The 23168-nt window shown below is 44.6% G+C and overlaps 1 protein-coding gene across 4 annotated transcripts in view; it reads left to right on the top strand.

Moving 5' to 3' along the window:
• The window catches only part of SDK1 (sidekick cell adhesion molecule 1), a 398710-nt gene that overhangs the window by 367057 nt on the left and 8485 nt on the right, over window positions 1-23168 (top strand). For all 4 annotated transcript variants that reach the window (XM_027683614.1, XM_027683613.1, XM_027683615.1 and 1 more), the window contains 7 exons: window positions 705-842; window positions 3903-4064; window positions 5220-5345; window positions 13286-13450; window positions 16187-16324; window positions 18245-18365; window positions 18582-18711. In XM_027683614.1, the coding sequence (XP_027539415.1) occupies window positions 705-842; window positions 3903-4064; window positions 5220-5345; window positions 13286-13450; window positions 16187-16324; window positions 18245-18365; window positions 18582-18711 (980 nt within the window). The remainder of the gene's footprint in view (window positions 1-704; window positions 843-3902; window positions 4065-5219; window positions 5346-13285; window positions 13451-16186; window positions 16325-18244; window positions 18366-18581; window positions 18712-23168) is intronic.

The following is a 23168-nucleotide window of genomic DNA, read 5'->3' as shown; positions in this document are numbered from 1 at the left end:
AATGGGGGGACGCAGGAGGGCACCAGTGTTTGGGTTTATGCTGTAATGGTCTTGAAGGGGGGAAAAAAAGCATCCAATAAGTGGAGCATGTGGAAAGGGAGGGATAGAGCAGAAGTGAGAATGGAGTGGCAGAAGGACCAGTCCGTTCACAAGCTGGCCTAAAAGGAACCAGTCGGTGGGACTGTTTCTGGTTTCTGCTGTCATACCTGGAAATGCCAAGGAACTCATCTCCAGTGCCTGGAAGTTGCCCAGGCATTCCTGTGAGACAATTAGCATGCCTTTTAGAATTCCTTCTTGTTGTTTTTAAAACTCGATCAGCAGCTGCCCAATCAGGCTGAGCAGTGCCTGTGCTGGACATTCTGTGTGGGAGTGCTCTGGTGCAGGGTGAAGGCAATGCCCTTGGTGGTGGCTGTGAAGAGGAGCTGTGTACTCTGGCTCTGTGCTCTCATAGCACCCTTCTGAGGGTCCTTCCCTTCTGTGTCCTATCTCCTTGTTTGCTTTCAGTTTTGCAGCTGAGTGCCTGTATTTTTAGGACAGACTGGGTTTCTGACTGATTACGGGACATTTGGAGACAATTGACAAATCCCGTTCTCAGCTCGTTTCCTTTAGATTTAGGCTGGGCAAACAAACCAATGTTTTATAATATATATGTATATCAGCTTGATGACTACTCCTGCAATTCAATCTGTGTGTAATCCTTTCAGCACCCAGTGCTCCCAGCTTCTTGGCGTTCTCTGAAATCACTTGCACTACACTCAATGTGTCTTGGGGCGAGCCGACAGCAGCAAATGGAGTCCTGCAGGGTTATCGAGTAGTCTATGAGCCTCTGGCTCCCGTCCAGGGTAAGAAAGACCTCTGATCATACATATTCATGGGGAACTGACAGAACAGTACTGTAGTATCTTTCATCTCTGCCCAATTTCTCACTTGCTCTCTGCCGTTTTCCTAGAGAAGCCAGGTGGCAAAGGGTAAGTAAAACAATTCCACTTTTGCCAGAACCGTTCAGCGAGCCATAATATTGTGGAATACGGCTTTTGTCTGTCCCCTCTCATTTTCTTGCACAAACTATAGTCTGTGTGATTTGAAAAGTCATTTTATGGCCGTCATTACCTGGTCTGGGCGAAGAGGAAGCTCAGCCTGAGAGTCCCTGATTGTCTCCCCGCACTTTGAAACTGCTGAGTAGGCTCCATCCCAGAATAGTCGTCAGACACATTTGTATTGCTTATCACATCGTGTGTCACTTCTGTTATCGCTGAGATTGCCTGGGCATCAAGTGTGCTCGTCGGCACCGCTGCTGACTGACAGGGGAGGGTGGCTGCTGTGGGGACGTCGTTGTGTCTTTACAAAGAGTTTCTGAGCAGCGTTTTTATCCCAGTGCTGGATTTAAGTTAGACCACCACAGTGTGCTGGCCACAAACGTTTCGTTAATTTGCCAGAGCAGCAACAGAGAAGGATTTGACAATACCCCTGAAAGGAAATGTAAATTCACTCCAGAGGTGAATTAGAAAAGATGACAAAGTTTGTGGATGGTCCTTTAATATTTTTATTTTCTTGGTAGATTGCCAATCGTTCAATAGGATGTCCAGCTTTGGCGAGGTGACAGCAGGGAGAGTAATTTCAGCCATTGTCAATCCATTTTAAACTCTTTTCCAAAGAAATAAGGATATCAATCACTTGTATTTGCTTCTTCTGTAAGGAATTATGATCTGTACTGTCTGAATATCCATGTCTCATGCACAGAGAAAGTTTTATTGAGGATTGAAAACACAAGAATAAAAGCACTGTCAGCCTTTACGGTTGGCAGGTCTGAGCACAAAGAGCTAATGCAGAAAGCATTTCTAATTCTGACCAAGAAATGTGCACAGGGTATGCAGGAGGTTGGGGCTGTTTGGGCATTTCCTGCCTTTTGTTCATTCCTACACAATGTTTAAGAATACATTTTTCCCCCTGAAAATATGGAAGTGTCAGATCATGTTTTGTCTTCATGCATTTGACTTAACATCCTCAGAATCTTTGTTTTCTTTTCTTCCCTTTCCCACTTTGCTTGTGCTGCCTCTGACTCCAGCTTGTCTCTCCTTCCCCTGATGTGAGCAGGGAGGTTATGGAGGGCTCTTCCTCAGATTCGAAATTTTTGCCTAAATTTATTTTCCAGTCTCTACCCATTTGCTCTTGTGACAACATTCTTCTTTCAGCAAATATATTTATTCTCCTGTCATGGTAAGGAATCTCTCCCTTGATGCCATCATTTTCCTCTGATAGAAAAGCCATGCTCCTTTATTTAGAGAGCAAGGTAGAGCCAAATTTGAAGATGGAGCAGGTGACGGTGCCAAATACAGCACAAGGCTTATGGGGCCAGCACTGATGTATCCTGTGATCCCAGAGGATCATTCCAGCCCCAGGTCTCACGTTCCTCCATGCCAGCACTACAGTGCAACAATAAGGATGGACCAGACCCTCTGGAACCTTTTCCTGCATCTTTTGACTTTCCACCCCATTCATGATTTTTGGCTGAGCATCCTTGTCATGGTGACCCCTCCTGCCATCCCACTCCCCCTCCCAACATTTACCTGCCCATTTTTCCAGGCTTTCCAACAGCAACCTGTTCTTTAGCACAGTTTTCTCCCTGTTTGACCTTTTATTGTTTAAGCTTTACACTGTTATGTTTTACACAATAATAGACAACAGAATTGCCCTGGAGCCTTTTTTAACAGTTCTTTTTTTTTTTGAACATAACTTCAAACTGACAAATGCCTCCTGATTTGTCTCAGAGAAATGAAATAGTTCACCTACAGAAGGAGCGAGCACTTTTACTGCTTTCTCGTTAGCCAAGGAAAGATTCCCTGAGTTATAAATTGTATCTGGGAGAAAACTTGGAGCAGAAATCGCTTAGACATTATTCTTTAATTAACTGGTAAAAACTGAAAGCATCATCTTGATTTGCATAAAATAAGCATCTGGATTGAAAAACATCTTCCTTCTGCATTTTTCTGGAAAGATAAACTAGCAAGCAGCCATTTCTAGCATGAAAAACCTTCTCCCCCTTCCTGTCTTCTTGGTTTGAAATTAGTTATGTACATCTACAGAACCAGAAAAATGCCAAAAGTACTCTCTAAATTTGAACCTTCTGTTCTGTAAAATACTTTATAAATCAACTTCTTTCCACTGACTTACTTGTAGGAAATTTCAGTGAAAACTAGATTTTTTTTTCCTTTCAAAGCACTCATTGTCCCTCTGCCCTTTATGCAGCATTGAGAACTTAAAGGTGAAACTACTGTACACCTTGATGAAGGAAACACCTCTGATTTTAGTTCATCCCTGTAAGAAAAATTATGAGAGAGCGAGAAGAGTGAAACACAAGTCACAACTCCAGCCTTTTTAAGCTCACAGTGCTTTGATTACATCTCCTATTGTCGTGGCATTTGTAGCCCCCAGGTCCCTGTAAGGTGCACACATCTCTTATTCTGCATCCACGTGGTGATGGTGGACATGGTAGGATGGCCCTTGTTTCCTCCTCCAGGCAGTGTTACAGCTTATTTGGTGAAGCACCAATGGAGAAATGCTTGCTTAGGAAGCAGCCTGCAACGTGCACTCCTCTTCGTTTACCTCCCTCTTTCTTCCCAGAGTAATTAGTGAAGTTACATGTAGTCTCTTGGTAATTTCCCAGTTGTGTTGTAAGGTTTTTTCCTTGTCAGTACCCACTTATCAAGCTTAAACTCTAATTATACTTATCAGTGCTGAAAATTGGCTATTATCACTACTTAAACTCCTGCTAATTGTAAGAAATACTTTCTTAGCAAACTGTTAGATAATTTTACTTACCATCTAGATGTAATAAGCTCCACTTGATTTCTATTTTGGCATTGCAGCCTTCTCTTATTTTTTTATCTGCGTGGCTGTTCCAGGGGTGAGCAAGGTGGTGACTGTGGACATTAAAGGGAACTGGCAGCGCTGGTTGAAGGTCCGTGATCTCACCAAGGGCATGACCTATTTATTCCGAGTGCAAGCCCGAACCATTGCCTATGGACCTGAACTGCAAGCCAACATCACAGCTGGGCCAGCAGAAGGTAAGTGGAACCATAAAAGCAAGTCACAGGCCAGATCAGTTATACAAACGTAGGGGAACAGTGCACTCAGGGCTTCACAGGAATTTCCAAGTCAAAGAGAAGCTGAGTCACAAGAGCTCAGGATGTGATTTGGTGGGTTTCACAACTGCCCATGAAAAACATGTTTCATTTCTCCTGAAATCCGTAAGTCTGATGTGAATAAACAAAACAGTGTAAATAAATCATAATGCAGACGGGGCTAGCCAGGGATTTCAGAGCTGCAGCCTGACAGCGCTGTGCATAATTCTGACTGTACTGCTCTGCGGTGGGACTCAGAACTGGAATAACTGCCGGAACCAGCAGAGGTTCCTGGGTGTAAAACCAGAAAGAATTTACAATTATTCTCTCCTGACACGTTGGCTTATTCAGAGGGAGAGATCTGTGGATTTTTTGATGTGTCAAGAGCAGCTACAGGCTGTGCAGCAGCGCTGCCCGCTTGGGTCAGTGTTTGTACCCGAAGAGCTGGTTTTCTTATTTGATCAGTGATTTTGATAAACACATAATCTAACAAGGTAAATGCCCTCCAATGATTCCAGCCTGTCAGGTGAGTCACAGAACATCAGTGCAGTGGTCACAGTTCCTATTTTTGGTTGTTTTCCACATCCACAGTCTAACTCGCACACCACACCACAGAGAGTACAAAGCAAGAGCATCTTCTGTGACCGTGGCATCTTCCCAAGCCAGTGGGCAGTGGCTGTCCCCACAACCCTCTCCCTGAAACTCAGGAGGCTGGTTTCACCTCTGAAGTCAGAAATAGCAGTGGCAATGTGCGAACTTTGTAATGCTAATGGGTAAAATGAGAGGGCTTTTTCCTCTTGCCTTCTTCACACAGGTACCTTGTTCTTGGGACTGTCTGTGTAGGGCCAGGAGTTGGACTTTGATGATCCTAGTGGGTCCCTTCCAGCTCAGGATGTTCCAGGATACTGTGATTCCATGACCTGTAAACCCCAGCCATTGATATGTAACTGCTGGTACTAGAACTAGTGAAAAAATTAGGACAGTAGTATATTGAGCTGGTTTATGTTGCATATTTTTCCCCTAAATCAGTAGAAGAAATTCATACTACAGTCTGTCTCCAATGCCACCCCCATTTGCTGTTCTCTTTTCATCCTTCAGGGTCTCCTGGCTCCCCTCAGGAAATTCTGGTGACAAAATCTGCTTCTGGGCTCACGCTACGGTGGACTGAGGGAGATTCAGGAGAAAAACCCACAACTGGCTACATTATAGAGGCACGACCCTCAGGTAAGCCATGGGAAAAACAGAGAGCTTGATGTCATGAGTTCCCTTCCTTCAGTCCATGCTGGAAGCCATCCACAGTGGAGAGGTTGTTTGTCATCCCAGTAAGGTAATGGGATTTTGTGAGAAAACGTGTTTCCAGACACTATTAAGCTGTTACTGGTTTATTATGTGGTTTAGCATATTTTCTCCTCTTTAGGAGCAGTCACAGAAAATTACCCCGACTGCTCTGGCTTTCACTGTGCTACATCACTGGAAAATCATCCAACAGATGAACTAATATAGTTAATAATTAAAAGTAATTTAAATGCTTACAGCATCTTTCATGCACAAGGACTAATAAGTATTTGCAAGCTGTATTTCGAGGACCACAGATAGAAATCTGTCCTCTTCTGCAGCAGAGCACAGCAGCTAATTACTGTTTTACTGTTAATAATGGGGCCAGGACTTCAGCACCATAAACACATTGCTTTCCCCGTTTGTTCTGCAGGGAGGGCATTGAGTGGGGGGGAAGGAATCCCCTATCACCACTGCTTTTCTTGGTGCTTTCCCAGAGCACCTTTGCTTGTGGGATTTGCATCTTATTGAAGCTGTTCTCTCCTTTTTGAGGAATATTTCCCCACTTGGACAAGGTAATTTTAAAAGTCAGCGTGTGCTCCAGCCTGTTCGCAGCCTCTCCCAGCTTGGTACCCCTCGCAAATTCAATAAGCACACACTTTCTGGTAACTGAGTCATTAAGGAAAGCCAGTGAGTGCTGCCAGACCCCTGTGTAATCTCACTTGATAACTTCCCTGCACTCTGACAGTGAATGTTGATAACCCTTCTCCGGGTACAGTTTTCCAGCTGGTGATGCATCTACCAGATACTTGTTTCACGTGGGCCGTGTTTGAATGTCACCAAGTCAAAAGCTTTGCTGAAGTCAGGATAGATGATGTCTGCTCTTTCTCCTCTATTGACAAGGTCTGCTACTCTGTCACAGAAGGAAATTAGACATGATTTATACTTGACATATCCATGTTGGCTACTTGTTCTTTCTTTTTTTTACTTCCAGGTGCTTGCACACTGCTTGATTATGTATTGATTAAAGGAATGCTTATCTGTTTGATTGTATAAAGGACCCTGTTTCTTATTTGTGTCTTGAATGTAAGGTTGCATTTAAAAACACTGATTCTAATTTCATTTAACCAGACCAGTAACAAAATTATTGCCTGCATTTCTGAGGTCATCCCTGAAGATGCAGATTTTCATACCTGTATCTGATAGGATTTACTCTGTAGTGAGGCTCTGCTCTGACCCTAAAATTTCTTTCTTATTTCTGTCATTTAACTTGACAATTGTTTTCAAAACAAAATCAAGGGAAATGTGTACCTTCTCCCTGGAATTTCCCAGAGTGATCAATTTTTTTTTCAATTAGAGGCATGACACTGCTGTGCTTCTATTTCACTTACATCAGCTTTTTGATTTCTGTCCTTATTTCTTCATAGGTAGAAAATACTTTCTTATTTGAACAGCACTGTTTAGGTAACAATTTAATCCAAACCTGTTCATTGAACTTCACTTACCAGCTTACATTTTCCTCAAACAGATTTTTGTGAGTAAGAGTATTTTAGGGGGGAAACCTGCAGCCCACGTGCAGATTGTCTGCAAGCTTGGAAATTCAAGTCGTGTGAGTGGTGACATTGCAAACTCATCTGTTTGTCTCACCGTTGGATGTGAACAAACATTTCACAGTTCATGGCTAAGGATGTAGGATTTGTGGCCCACTCTTTTTGAGTAGGAAGAAAATAGTCCCTCCAAGGCAGGTCTGAGCTGCATTAACCCTGGGTCACTTCTGCTGGCCCCACTCCACTGATCCTGGAAACACACAGAAGAGGTCTTATTCTCCTGCTCTTGCAACCTGACTGTTGAGGCATTTAATTCCTCTTCAGATTATTTTAATCCTATTCATGCTGCTGTAGCAAATGAACTCGGCATTTGTATGCTGGATTCTCATCCTTCGTTCTGGTGCAGCTGTAGGAAGCGTGAAATGTGATCCAGGAGAGGAGACAGACTAATTGGAAGATTTGCTTATTCCACCCAAGCGTCGGCTTCCTCTCTGTGCTGCTTTTCTTCCTCATCTCTGTGCGGAAGACTTTGAAATCTGAATTATGGGCTTAACAAAAGCAGGGAACTAATTCCTCCTGTCAGGGCTGGTCACTTGGAGCAGCTCCTGTTTCAATATCGTTCTAATAATTTGCTTTTGCATGTTGATTTATAGGGGTAATAGAGCATGGATTGGAGCAACCTTTGTTTTTAAGGAGTTGTTGTCCAAAAGAAGAGCAGTTGACTTGTGCCCTTCACATAAAATCAAGGGAGGAAAAGACATTCATCCTTCTGAGGTCAAAAAAAGGGCATTGAGCCGACAGATGAAAAGCCTTAGCTTGTTGCCAATATTTAAATGCTATACCACTACCTTAGTGTTTCACATCTCAAGTGTCATCTATTATAGGCCTCATTACCCCAAACGTTAAATGCTGTATCATCTCGTTTTCCCTGCTGTAGTTCCCTGCCAAGACTCTTCCATCAGAGTAGGAGGGTGGCTTTCTGTCAGAAATGGCAAACCCTCCTTCCCTTTTGTCACTTCCCTTCAAGTTTTTCGGAGTCCTGCTGTGTCTCCCAGGGCTCTGCTGCCCTGCTGGGTTTAGCAATGGTGGCAGCAGGCAGCTGAGGCTGTTCATTTGATTTCCCTGTTTCTCTGCTGGGTTTATAGAAGGTGACCAGGCTCACTACTTCCTCTGCATTTTGAGTATACTCAGACACAGGGACGAAGCAGGCGAACCAATATTTTTTCTAGAGTGATCTGTGCTAGAGGAAGACATTACAGAAACAGAAGAGTTTTTCTTTTCCTTCAACTTCTCTGCCCCTGGAGAAATGGATTCCAGTTTAGCTCCCTGTGCATTACAAGAAATGCAATTAAGCAGGCTCTGTCTCTGCCATCTTAAGCGCTCCCTAGACATCAGCTAGGCTGGCTGAGGAATGGGTAATAGATCATGTCCTCAGCTCTTACGCAGAGAAAAGACAGAAATGGCACAAAGATGTTAAAGTTCCTGGAAAGAACGCAGAAGCTGGTTTCACCCCTCTTTTCCCAACCCTGGTCCATATCCAAAGCTCCTCTCTCTATACTGGGCTTTAGTGGTGGGCACATGGTCTGTAGAGTGCCAGCAGTCTCACGCAGACTTGCTTTCCCAATTATCCCCTGCCTGCAAAGGATGGGTTTCTGTGTTATACCCTGGGGATCCACAGTGCCAGGAGTGCACCTAGATACGTGCCTGTCCCCATGGGACCTTCATCCATGTATTGGCCTGCTGCAGTCATCTTCATCTGCAGGGCAGCTGTGGAGGTGTTCGGTCGATTTGCTTCATAGAATAATTTGGATTGTAAAAGACCTTTAGGATCATCAAGTCCAACTGTAAACTTAACCCTGCCAAGTCCACCACTAAACCATGTCCCTAAGTGCCACATCTTCATGGCTCGTGTCTGGGCAACCTGTGCCAGTGCCTCACCACCCTCACCATTCGCCAGTGCCAAGAATTTCTTCCTAACATCTAATCCAAACCTGCCCTCTGTCAGTACGAAGCCATTCTCCCTTGTCCTGTCACTCCATGCCCTTGTAAAAAGTCCCTCTCCAGCTTCCAAGATGATCAGTTCCATGAAGGCAGCAGACATCTTGGAGAAGAACCCATCTACTTGGAGTGGGGATTGTCCGTCTCAAAAATACTGGGTTTTGCTTCCCACGCCCTGAGGGCAGATCTCACTTCAGTTTTCCTTTCTGGTGTCTTGAGTAGTGTTTTTCTGTTTTCCTCCTTATCTATTTATTTTTAACCAAATGGGGGAGCGCAGTGTCAAACATGGACACAAACCAGCACAAGTCAGTAAATTCAAAGTGAAGGGTGCAGCTGCATCGCCGGCATCTGCCACGGGGCCTTTTTCGCTTCTGCTGGCGAGCGACATGTCAGGGCTGACAGTTTGTCAGCCTTCACTTCCCATTCTCGTCCTTCCACTGGTTTGCATGATAATCCAGCCCTTTGCCTCTGACAAACACAGCCAGGTTTTAATTGTGTCCTCTGTAGGAGGAACACCACCGGCGTTCAGCCGGGCCTTAACTCTCCGCAGCTTCTCCCCTCATAAACCTCCTAATGTGTAATTAGGAGGGAGCTTTATGGCCGGGCTCTCCTCACAGGCCGAGGAGAGGGGAAGGCGGGTGTTTAAGACCCAAATAACTGACAGCTCTCCATCTCCTCCGCCGCAGCTCGGCCGTGGGTTGTTAGTGGCTTGAGTTAGCAGAGCCAGGAGCCCTCACCGCTGACTGACAGTTTTATTTAGCATGGAGACCCTGATTAATGGCCTGTGCGGCCGGGCTGGCCCGCGGGGGCCGTGCATGGCTGCGGTCGGCAGCGCCGCTCCCACACGGAATGGTCGGCACCCGGCCAGGAGGGCTGGACCTTCTCTTAGGTCAGAGGTGGTTTCACCTTCCCCTGTCATTCAGATCTTCTACCCATGCCTGTACCTCAGGAGCAGGTGGGACGGAGGTATCAAGGCTGGGGGGTGAAGATCAGACCGGCCCTCAGCAGGAATAAGGACAGAGCTGGGGCTGGTGGAGCCTCGAGAGAAACAAGAAGCAAAATAAAATTTATCTTTTTTTGAGGAGCCCTCCCTTTTCCATCACACATTTAGGTTTTTTTAAAGAGGCCGAGTGCCCAGTGAAAGGCAATGGGAAAGGAAGACAGGGATTGATGTTACTGAAGGAAAAGCAAGGGCAGCCTCCCTTGGGCTGTTGCCTGGGACTGGCTGAGCCCTGCACGTCTTCACCTGAGTCTGGTGATGCAAACTTTGCTTTTTTCAGCAGTTTCTATGAGTTAATACCCAGCTGATGTCCCAGCCACAGCATGTGCATCTTTCCTCCCTAAACTGAGTGGAAAATGCTATGTGTGGTGCACTAATGATTTTCTCCTGAACTTAAAGACCAGTCTTTGCTATCACAGGTGACCTTCTAATGAATTCTCTTTCAGCTGAACTTCTAACATTTAGAGCACATCTAGTTTTGAGGGTTGGGGGGAGAGATGCAGTGAATGCATTCAGTGTGTTCAATATTTAATCTTAAAGTTCACCACTGGAATAAAGTGCTTTTTTAGTTCGGATATATCTGACTGTGATGCCCATGTACAAAGAAGGGTCTGAATGTTCCAGATGAAGATAAGATAAATTAATTGAGGCTCTGGAATTAAAAATATTGTTGACCAGGGCTTGGGAAGCCACAGACTATGCTGTGCATAACATTGGCTTGGGGTCAGCAATGTGGAAGATGTAGGACATCCCTTTTACCAGGCTGCCACCTTGCAGACTTCTGACCACTGTAGCTGCATCAGCACTTCTCTGGGATCCCAAGGATAACAAGCTCGGTCCCATTTAAAATCAAAGGGGGGTGGTCCAGAGAATACATGGCCACCAGCTGGAGCATCTCTGAGTCCCTGTGAGACAGAAATCCCTCTGAAGAAACATCACTGGGATTCTTTGCTACCCCACAGGATTACCACCATAGCCAAAGGGACAGAGATGTGGAAATGCAACACTGACTTCTCAAGGGTGGTTTTCCCAAGTTACTGCGAGCTTCACAGAGTGGTTAAGTGTACACGTCTTGGTCTGTTGGATTTTCTGCACTGTGCACCCTGATAGGTTTGAGAAAATGAGTGAGAAAGTGCATGTCTGAACAGTTGTGTTTGTTGTAATGAGTGCTGCACATTCATTTTTATTGTTGCTTTTCTTCTCCCATTTAAGTGGCTTTCAGTGCAAACAAATTGCTTTTCAGACAATTCACAATGGGCTCAAATTCTCTTATTGCTGTTTACAAATGTGTTTATGAAAGCTTAGGCAATTCTAGCAATTATAGCAATATTTTATAGTCGTGAGATGCATCTCCCTAGTATCGGTGGTTGCAACAATCCAACTTTGAAAATGCATCCCTCACTTCACCCTCTTCGGAGAAACTAAATCCCAAGCTCCCTTTTTATTACACTGTAACTTTACATGGTAGAAATAATCTCAGCTTCTATTGCCCTGTAAAAGGGAAGTCAATATTTTATCTCTTGTTTTATAGCCATTGTAATACCCAGCTAATACATAACAATGGTACATTATGATAACTTCATTATACTCTGATCATGCTGGTGAATAATGTATTGGTCTGAATTTTAAGCATGGCAGGAAAATTACCTATTTTTATTGTTCTTTGTTTCTTCTCAAATGCAGCTGGAACAATAACATTTCAGCCTGCTTCTTGCATCCACTGAGACTGCCAATCCTCATGACCAGAAAAGATGTAGTTTGGGGGTTGTTAGTCTTTGTGTGTCTCTAGACATGCAGCACGGTGCAAATTACTGAGCCAATACTTACTGATGCCAGAGTTAAAACATTCACATGGAAATGCACCTGCAGTGTTAATCAGTCCATCTTTGCTGCTATTCCCTATTGCACAGGAGTAGGCTAAGGGCCAAATTTTGCTCTGTTACACCAGCACAGTTCTGGCATCGCTGCGGTGATTCCAATTAGTTTACACTCAGGTGAAGGCAAAGCAAATGAGAACAGATTCCTGCCTTACACTGCAGCAGTGAAACAAGTTGCTGAGGATAGTGCTACTGGCTCCTGCTTTATTGTTACCTTGATAACACCTCAAGCTACAGAAGTCCTGCTGCTGCTCGAATCTCGCAGTGCAGAGGACTGTCTTTCAAAGCAGGCAGCTCCTGCGCTGGAGTCGTATCTATGCAGAGGTTATCATCCCATTCCCATAGCTGGGGGACATGCAGAGAAAAATAGACATTGCTGGAACAGCTTTGATAACTGAAAGTAAGAGCCCAATGGGATGCTGTGAGGTCAGGTCTGTAAGAGCTACGCTGGCTTTGGCCCCACACATAGACAGCGACTCCGTTTCCTCAGCGAAAGTGCTGGGCATGAGTTGTTACTGGAAAGCAGTTTGGTTAGATTAATGTTTGATTCCTGCCCTCAAAATTATTGAGTGACATTTTTAATTATAGTTGGGTTTGTTCTTACTGGTACCAGCATCCATCTTGTTGAAAGTTCGTTCCATTGTAGTCAAGTGAGTAGAAGGTTGCGGGAATGGATCAGGGATGGGAATGGTGCCTGGTCTGGATGTGCATCAGGATCAAAGTCATTAAGGCTGTTGAGAACGGAGATCAACCTAGTGAAACACTCCTATCAGAATGGCATTGTGCTTCTAACAACTTTGAGAGATTTATAATACAAAGAAAAACCTCATTCCTGTTTAAAAATGTACACCACAGAGTGCAGCTCCAGCAGGCTCACTCTGCGGGCTGTGGCATGAGGAGAACATAACACTGTTGATATCGTGGAGCAAGCAGCACTCCAGTGACACCAGTCCCTCAGGCACCAGTTTACAAAAACTTCCCAAAACTTCCCAAAACTTCCATTAGTGCAAGCCTCACCTCTGCGCTTCCATAGCGAAGCCATTTTCGCAGTGTAAAAAGTAGGCAAAACCTTTGTGATCAGGACTCGCTAATGCAGCAGTTGCTTTGGGTTTACCTGTGCTGTCAAATGCCAGGCGTGCTGATGAGTGGCCTTACCTCCTGATCAGGAGGGGCCCAGATGGTTGGGCAGCTGCTCTGGCCGGCTCAGGTCACTGTGGGTGCTGATGATGATTTTAGAGGGGACCTCTTCCATCTGGGCTATGATAAGACCCCATCACGAATAAATGCATTTACAGATGGGGCCTCGCAGGGCACTCTGACATTTGTGTGCATCACAGAGCAGCCTTCAGGTGAGTATGTCCACTGCCTGCAGTTCCAACACACAATTGATGACACCCTCTTCCAGCGAGCAGGAGGAAGTGCCAGGTCACGCAGCTCATGCCATTTCTCTCCTTGCTGCTTTCCTAGATGAAGGACTCTGGGATATGTTTGTGAAGGACATCCCTCGCAGTGCCACCTCCTACACAGTCGGCCTGGACAAACTCAGACAAGGTGTCACCTATGAATTTCGGGTGGTGGCTGTCAACGAATTTGGCTACGGAGAGCCAAGTGTTCCGTCCGTGGCAGTATCAGGTAATCATGGATTTTTTTGAAAAAGTATCTTTTTCAGTGGAATTTCTTGGGGTTGGGAGAGAAAAGGGGAAAAAAGAAACAACCCAGATCCTCTAGTTGCAACAGATAATCAAGGGCAGCGTGTTTTCACTTGTTTCAGGATAAAAGTGGAGTAATATGGTGGTGAGTCAAGGTTTGTCATTACAGTGTGCTTTACTCTCAAGAGGAAAAATGCATGTGTGCCATTTTTAAGGTTGACAAAGAAGCTACTCAGAGTGTTCATCTGTAAGATCTCTTGTCCTAAGACTAATTTACACAGTCTAGAATTTGTTTGCTTTCTCTCCATTGTCTGTTGTGTTGTTTGCTCTGCTTTCTCCTTTTTTTCCCCAAGATTCTGTGATAAACATTTTCTGTGTAATTTTCTCAAAAACATGAAGGAGCAGTTTCACAAAATTATTCCTGATAATCCTCTGTGCTGGCAGTTCCAGTCCAGTGTGATGCCTCCAGTCGTCCTTCATCAGAGCAGCTCGTTGGTGATGCTTTTGGGCTCTTCCCACCCTTCCCGCCCTCTTGTGTTTATTCCCAGCAAACAGGGCTATGGCCTAAACATGCTTCCAAAATCCCTGTGAGCAGCCCAGCATTCTGGTTTTCTGAAAGAACTTCAATACCTGGAAAGGCAAAATCCCCTCAGCTTGCCAGGGCTGGGCAGCTGGAGTTCAGCGGCCTGTGGTGAGGTGGGAGACCTTGCCCTGGGAATGGCTTTGCTGGGTCTCCTCTCACCCTCCCAGCTGTGCTCCAGGTTGCTTTTGAGCAGCAGGTTTCACCCTTGCTGTGTCAGCAAAGACAAGGGGAATAAAAGAACCTGATAAAGCGGCTTTGTGATTCAAAATTCTGGAGAGTCCTGAGAACCTGGCAATGCTCCAGTATCTGGAGTGGCTTTTATCTCTTTGCTGCTCCAGTGAAAAGCATAAACACCATTCAAGAGCTACCCAGCAGGCAGGAGTAGCAAATGCTGCTATTGCCATCGTGGCTGCATTTGTCCTGACACAATTAACCACTTAGCCCAGGAGAGCTTCCATGGATTTCAGTGTGAATGCTACCCCAGCTTTTCTTCTTCAGGACAAGGGCATGGACAACCCACTTCAAACACCACGAGTCAGTGTTTTTCCTATCTGTGGTTTTGCAGAGGCTGTAACACAATGTAAAGGATCAGCAATCATGTCAGTCTTTCCTTTCCTGGAAGACATTATTCCCTCTGAAGCTGGGCATGCATCTCCTTGTGATGCTTTCTATAAATAAACTGCTTGTTTGTAAGTTCTCCACTTGAACAGAACTATTTAATTCACCTCCTTTTGATGCTTCAGTGTTCCTCTCAAATTGCTGCATGAAAGTAAGAGGCTTCTGTTGAGATTCACAGTCATAAAAGTATAAAGCATTGTAGGCTGACCACTTCAGCTGGCATAGGGAGGTATAAATTGCCCTGAATCTGCTCAGCCCAGCATGGCTTGTGTAGTTTGCCTTTAGGATTTTATTGGCCTCCTAGCAAAGAAGAAAAAGGGGCTGCTTTTCCCTGCTGTAGAATACTCAGTGATCTGGAACAAATTTAAGCTCATATTGTCAGGCTTACAACAGACTTGTATGCAGATCCAGGCTCAGGACAGTCAGGGAAAGAGAGTGCCTGGGTTTGGTGCTATGAGGGGTTGACATTGGTCTCCTGGCATTGCCCATTCCTGCCAGGTGGTGTTCCACCTTCTGGACTACAGGGGAATGATATGCAACTGCTGGCTCATGCTCCAGCAGCTGCATTTTTTTCCCAAAGCTGAGGGAGCTCAAGAGAAGACAAAGAGAATGTCACTGCAAGAAAATAACAATACTTATTACTTTAAACCAAGATTGGCAAGATAACTCCAGAAAGGGGAAGTTAGTATCATTTTGTGTCTTAAATTGAGGTCAAATGGGGTGAAATGACCTGAGATTGCACAAAATCCAGGCAACTGAGTCGATACCCATGTGCTGCACATCAGGCTTGGCTGAGCGGATGGGAGGTGATATAGAGCAGCAGTGAATGCTGGAAGTTGGAGTTGATGGAGGTACTGAAAGACACTGAACCAAGTGTACTTTTTTCCCTGGCACTGGCTGTATTTTTCAGAGAGCTACTGAGCAGCATTTTGGCAAGGCAAGCCTCTTGCAAATTGGACTAATCATGGGTCATGACAGATGTATTAGTGGTTCCTAGGGAGTACTAAGCATAACACAGTAGTCAAGACATGTAGGTGTGCAGAGCTGTGGGGAGAAACCTGCCTCTCTTCTCTTGGTGATAACTTCTTAGCTAAGGGATCCTGGAGCTGTGCTCCAGGTGTGTGAAAGGTGCTTGTAGAGATGGAACAGGTTGCCCAGAGAAGCTGTGGCTGCCCCATCCCTGGAAATGTTCAAGGCCAGGTTGGACGGGGTTTGGAGCAACCTGGGATAGTGGAAGGTGTCCCTGCCCATGGCAGGGGGGTGGAACTGAATGATCTTTATGGTGCCTTCCAATCTAAAGCATTCTGTGATTCTGTGTTGGAGTTGTGATATGCTCCTGTTCTCTGCCATCTCAGAAGTGTCAGAAAGGCCCTCAAAAGTGCCCAGTAGACTGTGTGACATCCTTTGAACACCTCTCTCTCCTGAGCACCATTATCAATGCATTGTTCACTGTGGGGAGGAAGAGAAAATTTTGAAGGGGCATAAAGAGGAACCGTAATTTGTTTTTTGCTCTTTCAGCACAAACAGAAGCCCCTTTCTACGAGGAGTGGTGGTTTCTGCTGGTGATGGCTCTCTCAAGCCTGATCCTCATCCTCCTGGTGGTGTTTGCATTGGTCCTGCATGGCCAGAGCAAGAAGTACAAGAACTGCAATGGAGGTAAGGCATCATCTCCATGCTGTGCACACACTCTCAAGAGTTGTGAGAATCGGAAATATCTTCCCTTTGAACCCCTGATTTCATCAGCATGGACTGTCTCTATTTTGTTTGGCAGAAGACTCAGATCTTTTTGCTGTCTGGTTTGGTAGAAATGGCTTTTGCCCATAATCACCACTGGATACTCACCAGCCATGGGCTCAGACAGGACAGCATCTGGAAGTCCCAGGGACAGTAGCAGAAGCCAAGGAGTCTGGGTCAAACACATGGCAAAAGACCACAAATGAGGAATCAGCTGAGACTTTGTTTAGCTTTGTCATCATTCCCTAATAGATGGGGAGAAGGATAAAGATTCTGCTTTTCTATGGCTGCACCCAGTGCAGATATTCTAGATCTGTGTGTGTGAGGACTGTATCACAATTCCTGTATATTTAGATGCCCTGCATCTCATATTCCTTCCCTAAGCCAAGCTGCATTTCCTGGGCTGGGGGCCAAGAAGCCAGGAGGTGTCTTGGTTAGACCTGTTAGACTTTAACACAAAATGAGCATCAGGCTTTGAATTTTCCTTTAGTTATGATTTTTACAGGTCTCCTTTCTTGAAAGGAAACAGGAGCTACCTGCTCTATAACAGGAATGTTAAATAGTCCCCTTTCAAAAAGCCTAGTTCCTGAGCTCTGAAAATTGTTTTTACCTTTTCTTCTCCCTACATGATAAAGTCCTGGAAGGGTTGTTCACATGTGTATTTCTCTGATAGGCTCCTCCACCTGCAGCAAGAGTTGCTCTGGTGCCAGGAGGTGCCAGAAAAGGCACATTAATGAGTAGGATCAGGTGGATGGGTCTTTGCACTACCTGTTCTCAGGGATTAATGTAATGAAGTCTTCCAGGCAGTATTTAGTAATTCAGTCCCAAAGTGAAGATCTTCTCTTTCTTTGTAATTCACTTCTAACAAGTGTTAGAAAATCAGATTTCAGTCCCCTGAGATATGAGATGTATGAATACCGTGGCATTTTACCGAGTTAATACTATTACATATTTGTATGCATAGCTCATAGGAAATCTCTCATCTTCTTAGTTTTGCTCTGTGTTTGGGGGACAGACATGAAAAGACGGGTCTGACCTGTACTGTCAGAAATCCGTGTTCACAGAGTTTTAATGCAGCGCTGAAATTGGAGCCGAGGATAAAGCACCTGCCTGCTGAACAGTGCCAGATTGTACCCAGCCCTTCTCCCTGGGACACGGGCTGAGCTCACACCTTTGGGATTACTGAGAAGGAACATGGGAGGGAACAAGCTCCTGCTGTGTTTGATCACAAGAAATAATATACTTTGCTGTATTTTCCTTCTTCTTCCCATCCCCTGTCCTTGTTCCTGCCTTACATTGTCCACTGATTTCTCACATCTGTGTCTTATCCTCATTACAGCTTTGACATCTTTTTCACATTTGCTATCCACTTGCCCTTTTCTTGCTTTCTTTCCTGCCTTTTCTTTATCTCTTTTCCTTCTCCCTTTTTTCTGCCTTTTCTAGTTTTACTTTCTCTTGTTTTCAGTCAGCATGAATGGGATTCACAGCACCCGATCTAGGACATCTTCAGTGGCCACCCGAATTAGTCACCTGGTTTCTATTTATAGTCAAAAGACAAGAATAAGCACTTTTGGAGCACAGTTTATCTGTGCTATTTTACCTACCTCTGAATGAAATGCATCCATCCATTCACAAATCCTATTTATTCCCCTCTTTTGGCTCCCTCTGCCCCTTCTCACTCCTAATACACTCCTTTCCTTCACTCTGTTCTTAGTTGCCAGTAAGAAATGTAAAGAGAATTTCAAATAATTAAAACAGAAAGGAGGACAAGTTAGCTTCTGCAGTTCTATTTAGGGGAAAAGTGCCTTTGTTTCAGCTGAATCTTTCATTACCTGGCTCTAGGTAAAACCATCTCCAATGTAGAAGAATCAGTCACCCTGGATAACGGAGGCTTCACTGCTCTGGAGCTCAACAGCAGACACCTGAACATCAAGAGCACCTTCTCAAAGAAAAATGGAACCAGGTAAGAAGCTGGGAGTGCCATGCCTTTGGAAATGGCTTTTTATGTAGCTTCAAGCAACTGTTAAATAGGCAAAGGGGAGAGACTGTTGTCTGGAGAATCTAAGGACTAATGCCCAAGTCTCTGCCTCAGGCTGTGATTCTGGCTTCTAAGCATGATTTAATTGTGTCATTCCAGAGAAATGACAACATCCCATACACTCAGTGTTGCATTTCCTAGGTCTCCTCCTCGCCCAAGCCCAGGGGGGCTGCACTACTCTGATGAGGACATCTGCAACAAGTACAATGGAGCTGTGCTGACCGAGGGCTTGGGCCTCAATGAGAAGCCCTTGGAAGTGTCGGAGTCAGAGGTGAGGATTTCCCTTTGCCTCGCCAAGTATTGCCCAGTCACTGCAGATAATCATTTCCCTGCTGAATCCTGGCAAGTCTTTGAAGTCCCAGTCCCATACCTGCACCATACTGTGTGGTCACTGTTCGCCTGTCTTAGGGCCTTTAAAATGTCCACCGGGCTGTTTTCATCACAAAAAATTAAATTAAAATATCTAAGGAAAGAATAACAAGCAGGACCCAGCCAGGGCAGATTCCAAACCTGACTTAGCAGATATTCAGTTTTCCAGGGTCAGGTAGAAAGATAAGTGCAGTCAGTCAGACTGTGTATGCTGACCTCTCTGGAAGGGACTGAACATCCTCTTCTGCCTGTGGGCTGCAAACTTGGAGCACTTTTGGGAAAAGGCATAGACACTGCAAAATAACCAGCTACTGTCTGGATGAGGTTAAAGGTGAGATGAGTTTTGGATTGTTGGACTGAAGTAGGAGCTGTGGTTTGAAGTTCACAGTGCCTGTTTTATAGACAGCTACAGCAAACCCCATGATTCAGAAGAGCGGTCTGAGTGGTGATAGGGGGAATCAGTGGGGAATGACTAACTTGCCAGGGAGCACATGGCCCCATGGCTGTGAGAGGCCAGCATTCAGCTTTCTGGACACCCCAGCATTATGCTCAGGTTGCCTTTAGACTGTTCTCCAAGGAAGGTGGGTGCATGCCAGCATTATCCATCTGGCTGTGCTCCATCTTGTGTCCCATATTCCCTGGAAGAAGGAACAAAATTCTTGTTGTCTGTGAAAGTCCAACAGTGGCCAGAGGTGAATAGACAGACTTCAAAGGATATCCAGAAAGGTAAATCTGTCTCTAAAATCACACATTGTCAGCCGAGATCCTGATGAATCTGAACTGACAGCGCAAGAAGCGAGCAGTGGGCCAAACCACTCCAAATGTGACCCTTCTAGCAAGAATAAATCAAGAGCAGCAAGTAGTGAAAGAAGATGACAGTTTTCATCTGTAGTTTTTCTGCACCTGCAGCTACAGCTGCTTTTCCTGGCTACCTAGCTCTCACCTCCTGCTAATTACCACAGACAGCCTGCTGCTTTGTGCTGCCCTGTGGCCGACCCGTCGTGAAGGCAGCTCTCCTTGGTGCAGCTCAAGCTGCTGTCTCTGCAATGCACAAGCATTACCCTCCAGATTAAACCCATAGAGCTTTGGTCATGTCACTGTAACAGCCCAGCATTAAACCTGTCATTAAAACAGTTTGCTGAGCATGGTCGTGAATTTAGCACCGGCACCTTTTGACATTAATTTCAATGTCCCATGTGGTATTTCCTGGTAATGTGCAAAAGCCTCCTTGCAGGGTGTCATTATGCCTCCCGTGTGCACTGTTTGTACAGCAGAGAAGGAAGTGATATGGGTGGTTCTCTTCTCAGGCTATTATTAATATTGTTTATTTACTGTGAGTTGCTGTTGAGCCTGAAGGTCTCAGTTGAGATTCTGGTGGTTTTTTGAATCTGGGTGTGCATGTGAGTATGTGCACAAAATATGCCTCCTGTTTTTCCTTAGGGCTTCGATATGCAGCCTGTCTGTATAATGTCTTTGATGCTGGTTTTTTTGTGGTGGGGAGTGCTTTTAGTCATGAAATGTTAATATGCTCCCAGTAGAGGTAGCAATAGGAGATGCTGCCTTTTGATCAGCCTGAAAATGCTGTTTATATTGATGGGTACAGACAGGAGGTGAGGGTGGGTTGGGACAGAGGTGGGTATAGATGATTGACCACTCTCTTTTCAAGTGTTCCTGTACCTATTAGCTCTTCCTGTTTGTCTTTTATTTTCTTTTTGTTTCTGTTCTCAAAGGAGATCGTAACAGACAAGCTCTGGTTTCCGAGAGTTCCAGAATTTCCATCTCTCCTAGCAGGCAGAAATGTTTGCCTTTATATGAAGAGTTAAAGATAATCTTTTTATATAAGAGCTCTACCTAGTTTTGGTCCTCTGCAACAAAGGGTGCTGATGCTGTTTTCCTCTAAAACATCTGTGCATGGTTCTCAAATTCCACTTAATATGATGCACATAAGGGCAGGCAGGGCCAAAAACTGTGCTTTTGCTTTCAATCCACATGTCATCGTGTTACTGCTTAGTCTCACGCCTCTTGCCTGAGGTGTCAATAATTTTTATGGAAAAGAAAGAAGTTCACTTGCTTCAAGTCACATGGGGTTTACTGAACACGAAGAAGTCTGTGAGAAACTCTTAGTCTGACTGACTGCACTTAAAACACAGCTGCCTGGGAGCGTTCCTCCGAGCTCCCTCCTGAAGAGGAGAGCTGGAGAGAAACATTGAGGAAATCAAGTAGGGCTCTTAATATTCATAAATCAAGTGGTTAACTTACTCCATGTCATGAAAGCCAAGCACCAGTACTGTTAATGAGGTTAAAGAAGTTTAATTGGCAGGTATGGAGCAAGAGACTGCTATGAGTGTAGTTTCTAAGTGATTAATAATAATAGGCTTTTAGTTAATGAGTCAAGTGGACAAGGCCCTGGCCAGATAATCTGAAGAAATTTGGTGTTCACCATGTACAGAAATTTGATGATATATCTGCAATGTCATCCAGCCATGGAAGAGTAGTTTTGCAGAAGGAGAGGGGAAGGTGGTGCATGTTTGTGTGTTCTCACATGTCCTTGTGGTCTCCCAAAAACTGTTTCCAGGAGAAAATATTCTCACAGGTCACACAGGTTATCAGTCAGGGCAGAATGCTGGCGATGCTCTGGTGTTCCCACTGCTCTCTGCAGTCTAAATGGCTTTTGCTTTCTCAGCTCTGTAGGAAGATATTATAAATTTCCACTTAACACTTCACAGGGAATACGGTTTAACTTGTTTCCAGTAAAGTTCTCCAGCAATTTTGACAAGTTGAGCACCGTGTAGAAACCAACTGCAGGTGACACATTAAATAAGCAGAGCTCCTGTGTCCCAAGAAATCTTTTTGCATATTAGGTTACCTTGTCTCTTTTACAGCATATTCATTTCAGGTCGATCAAAAGAAACTGCTGCCATCTACATTTTTAGAAGTAATCTGATAAGATTGTTTCTTTTGCAGTCACTTTAAAAAAGTACATTTTGAACTAAGGCAGCCAACTCTGGTCACTGACTTGCCTCTGAACAGCATTTGTGCATTTTGTGCTATCAAGAATATACCTGAATAGCCTCTCATTTTCTGTATTTGTTGTTTCATAGCCATCCCTGCACCTTTGGTTGACAGTCTGTAATGTCACCGAACACCTAAACACGCTCCAGCCCATGGAGGTTTCCAAGGTAACACAGCCACAGTCACATGGAAAGGAGGAAACAGAAAACAAAGCAAAAAGCCCTGCAGCATTTCTATTTACTCAATAGTTTAAAAACCACTAAAAAGTAATCCTCTAGCATAAGCTGACTGTATTGTCATGCTAAACAGGTTTATCTCGCTTCTCCTTGATTTTCATCGGGGCTGTGGAACGGCAATTCCTTGCTGATAAGGGTAGTTATTGGAGTATTGCTTGGAGCAGACCTTAGAAGATACTTCACAAACATGGACAGAATAGACAGTTTCTGCCTATTCTGAAGGAAACACAGAGAAAACATGTTGTATCAACACTAACAAGCAGGTTATCCTTTCCAGCATCAGTGCTAATGATGGTGAAAAGGCTGAAATTAGTGCAGCTATATATGTTTTATGAGACTTGCTTCTGAAAGGCACTGGCCTTATTTACACCAAATTAATGTTTCCTTTCAGTTGGTATAATGGACTAATTAGTGGACAAATTATCAGCAGGTGGTATTGTTTTTAAATTCCTTCTTTCAGTTCATGGCACGTCCAAGTGTCACCGTACTTCAAAAGGCAGCAGCCCATCTAAAAGTGTTCCAAGTATTTCTCCTCTTTATTGTGTTGACTTCTGGCAGTCTTGAAAGAACTTGGCTTAGGTACAGAAATTATATTAGTTTTGTGGGTGAGTGTTTTTCTGCAAGCAATGGACAGAAATCAAGTGTCTGCATCAGTACTATTATACCTATAAAGTCATGTGTCATTCTTCTGGATACAGCTTCTTTTCTGCATTTCTCCTTAGAGCTTCCAGCCTTTTAGTTGGCTTTATGTTCCTGTGTGTCTCGGGGGGCATCAGGAAGATCAGTAAGGAGTCACTAGAAGTTTGTGGGTTTTTTTCTCCTTATGCTTATTCCAGCTCAACTCAGCTGTGATCCATCTGTTCAGGAGGGGGTTGTTTCCCTGAGGGGTGGATGAAAGTGTCTGAGTCAGTGATGGTGGATTGAGAAGGAGTCAGAGGACATGGCAAGGGCAGTGGCAGCCTTGTGCCTTTGATGGAGAGAGCACATCCACGATAGCCAAAGGGGTTCACATCTTTGCTCTTGTCTCTGCTCAGGATGCAGAGACTTTTCTTCTGGACGCCCACATCATCTCCAGCTTCCCAGGTATTTACCTTAAAATTAGACTGTGGAG

The sequence above is a fragment of the Neopelma chrysocephalum genome, unplaced genomic scaffold, assembly GCF_003984885.1.
Source record: "Neopelma chrysocephalum unplaced genomic scaffold, ASM398488v2 Primary Assembly neopelma1_65, whole genome shotgun sequence".
NCBI lineage: Eukaryota > Metazoa > Chordata > Aves > Passeriformes > Pipridae > Neopelma > Neopelma chrysocephalum.
This window is presented reverse-complemented; position numbering and strand designations above follow the sequence as displayed.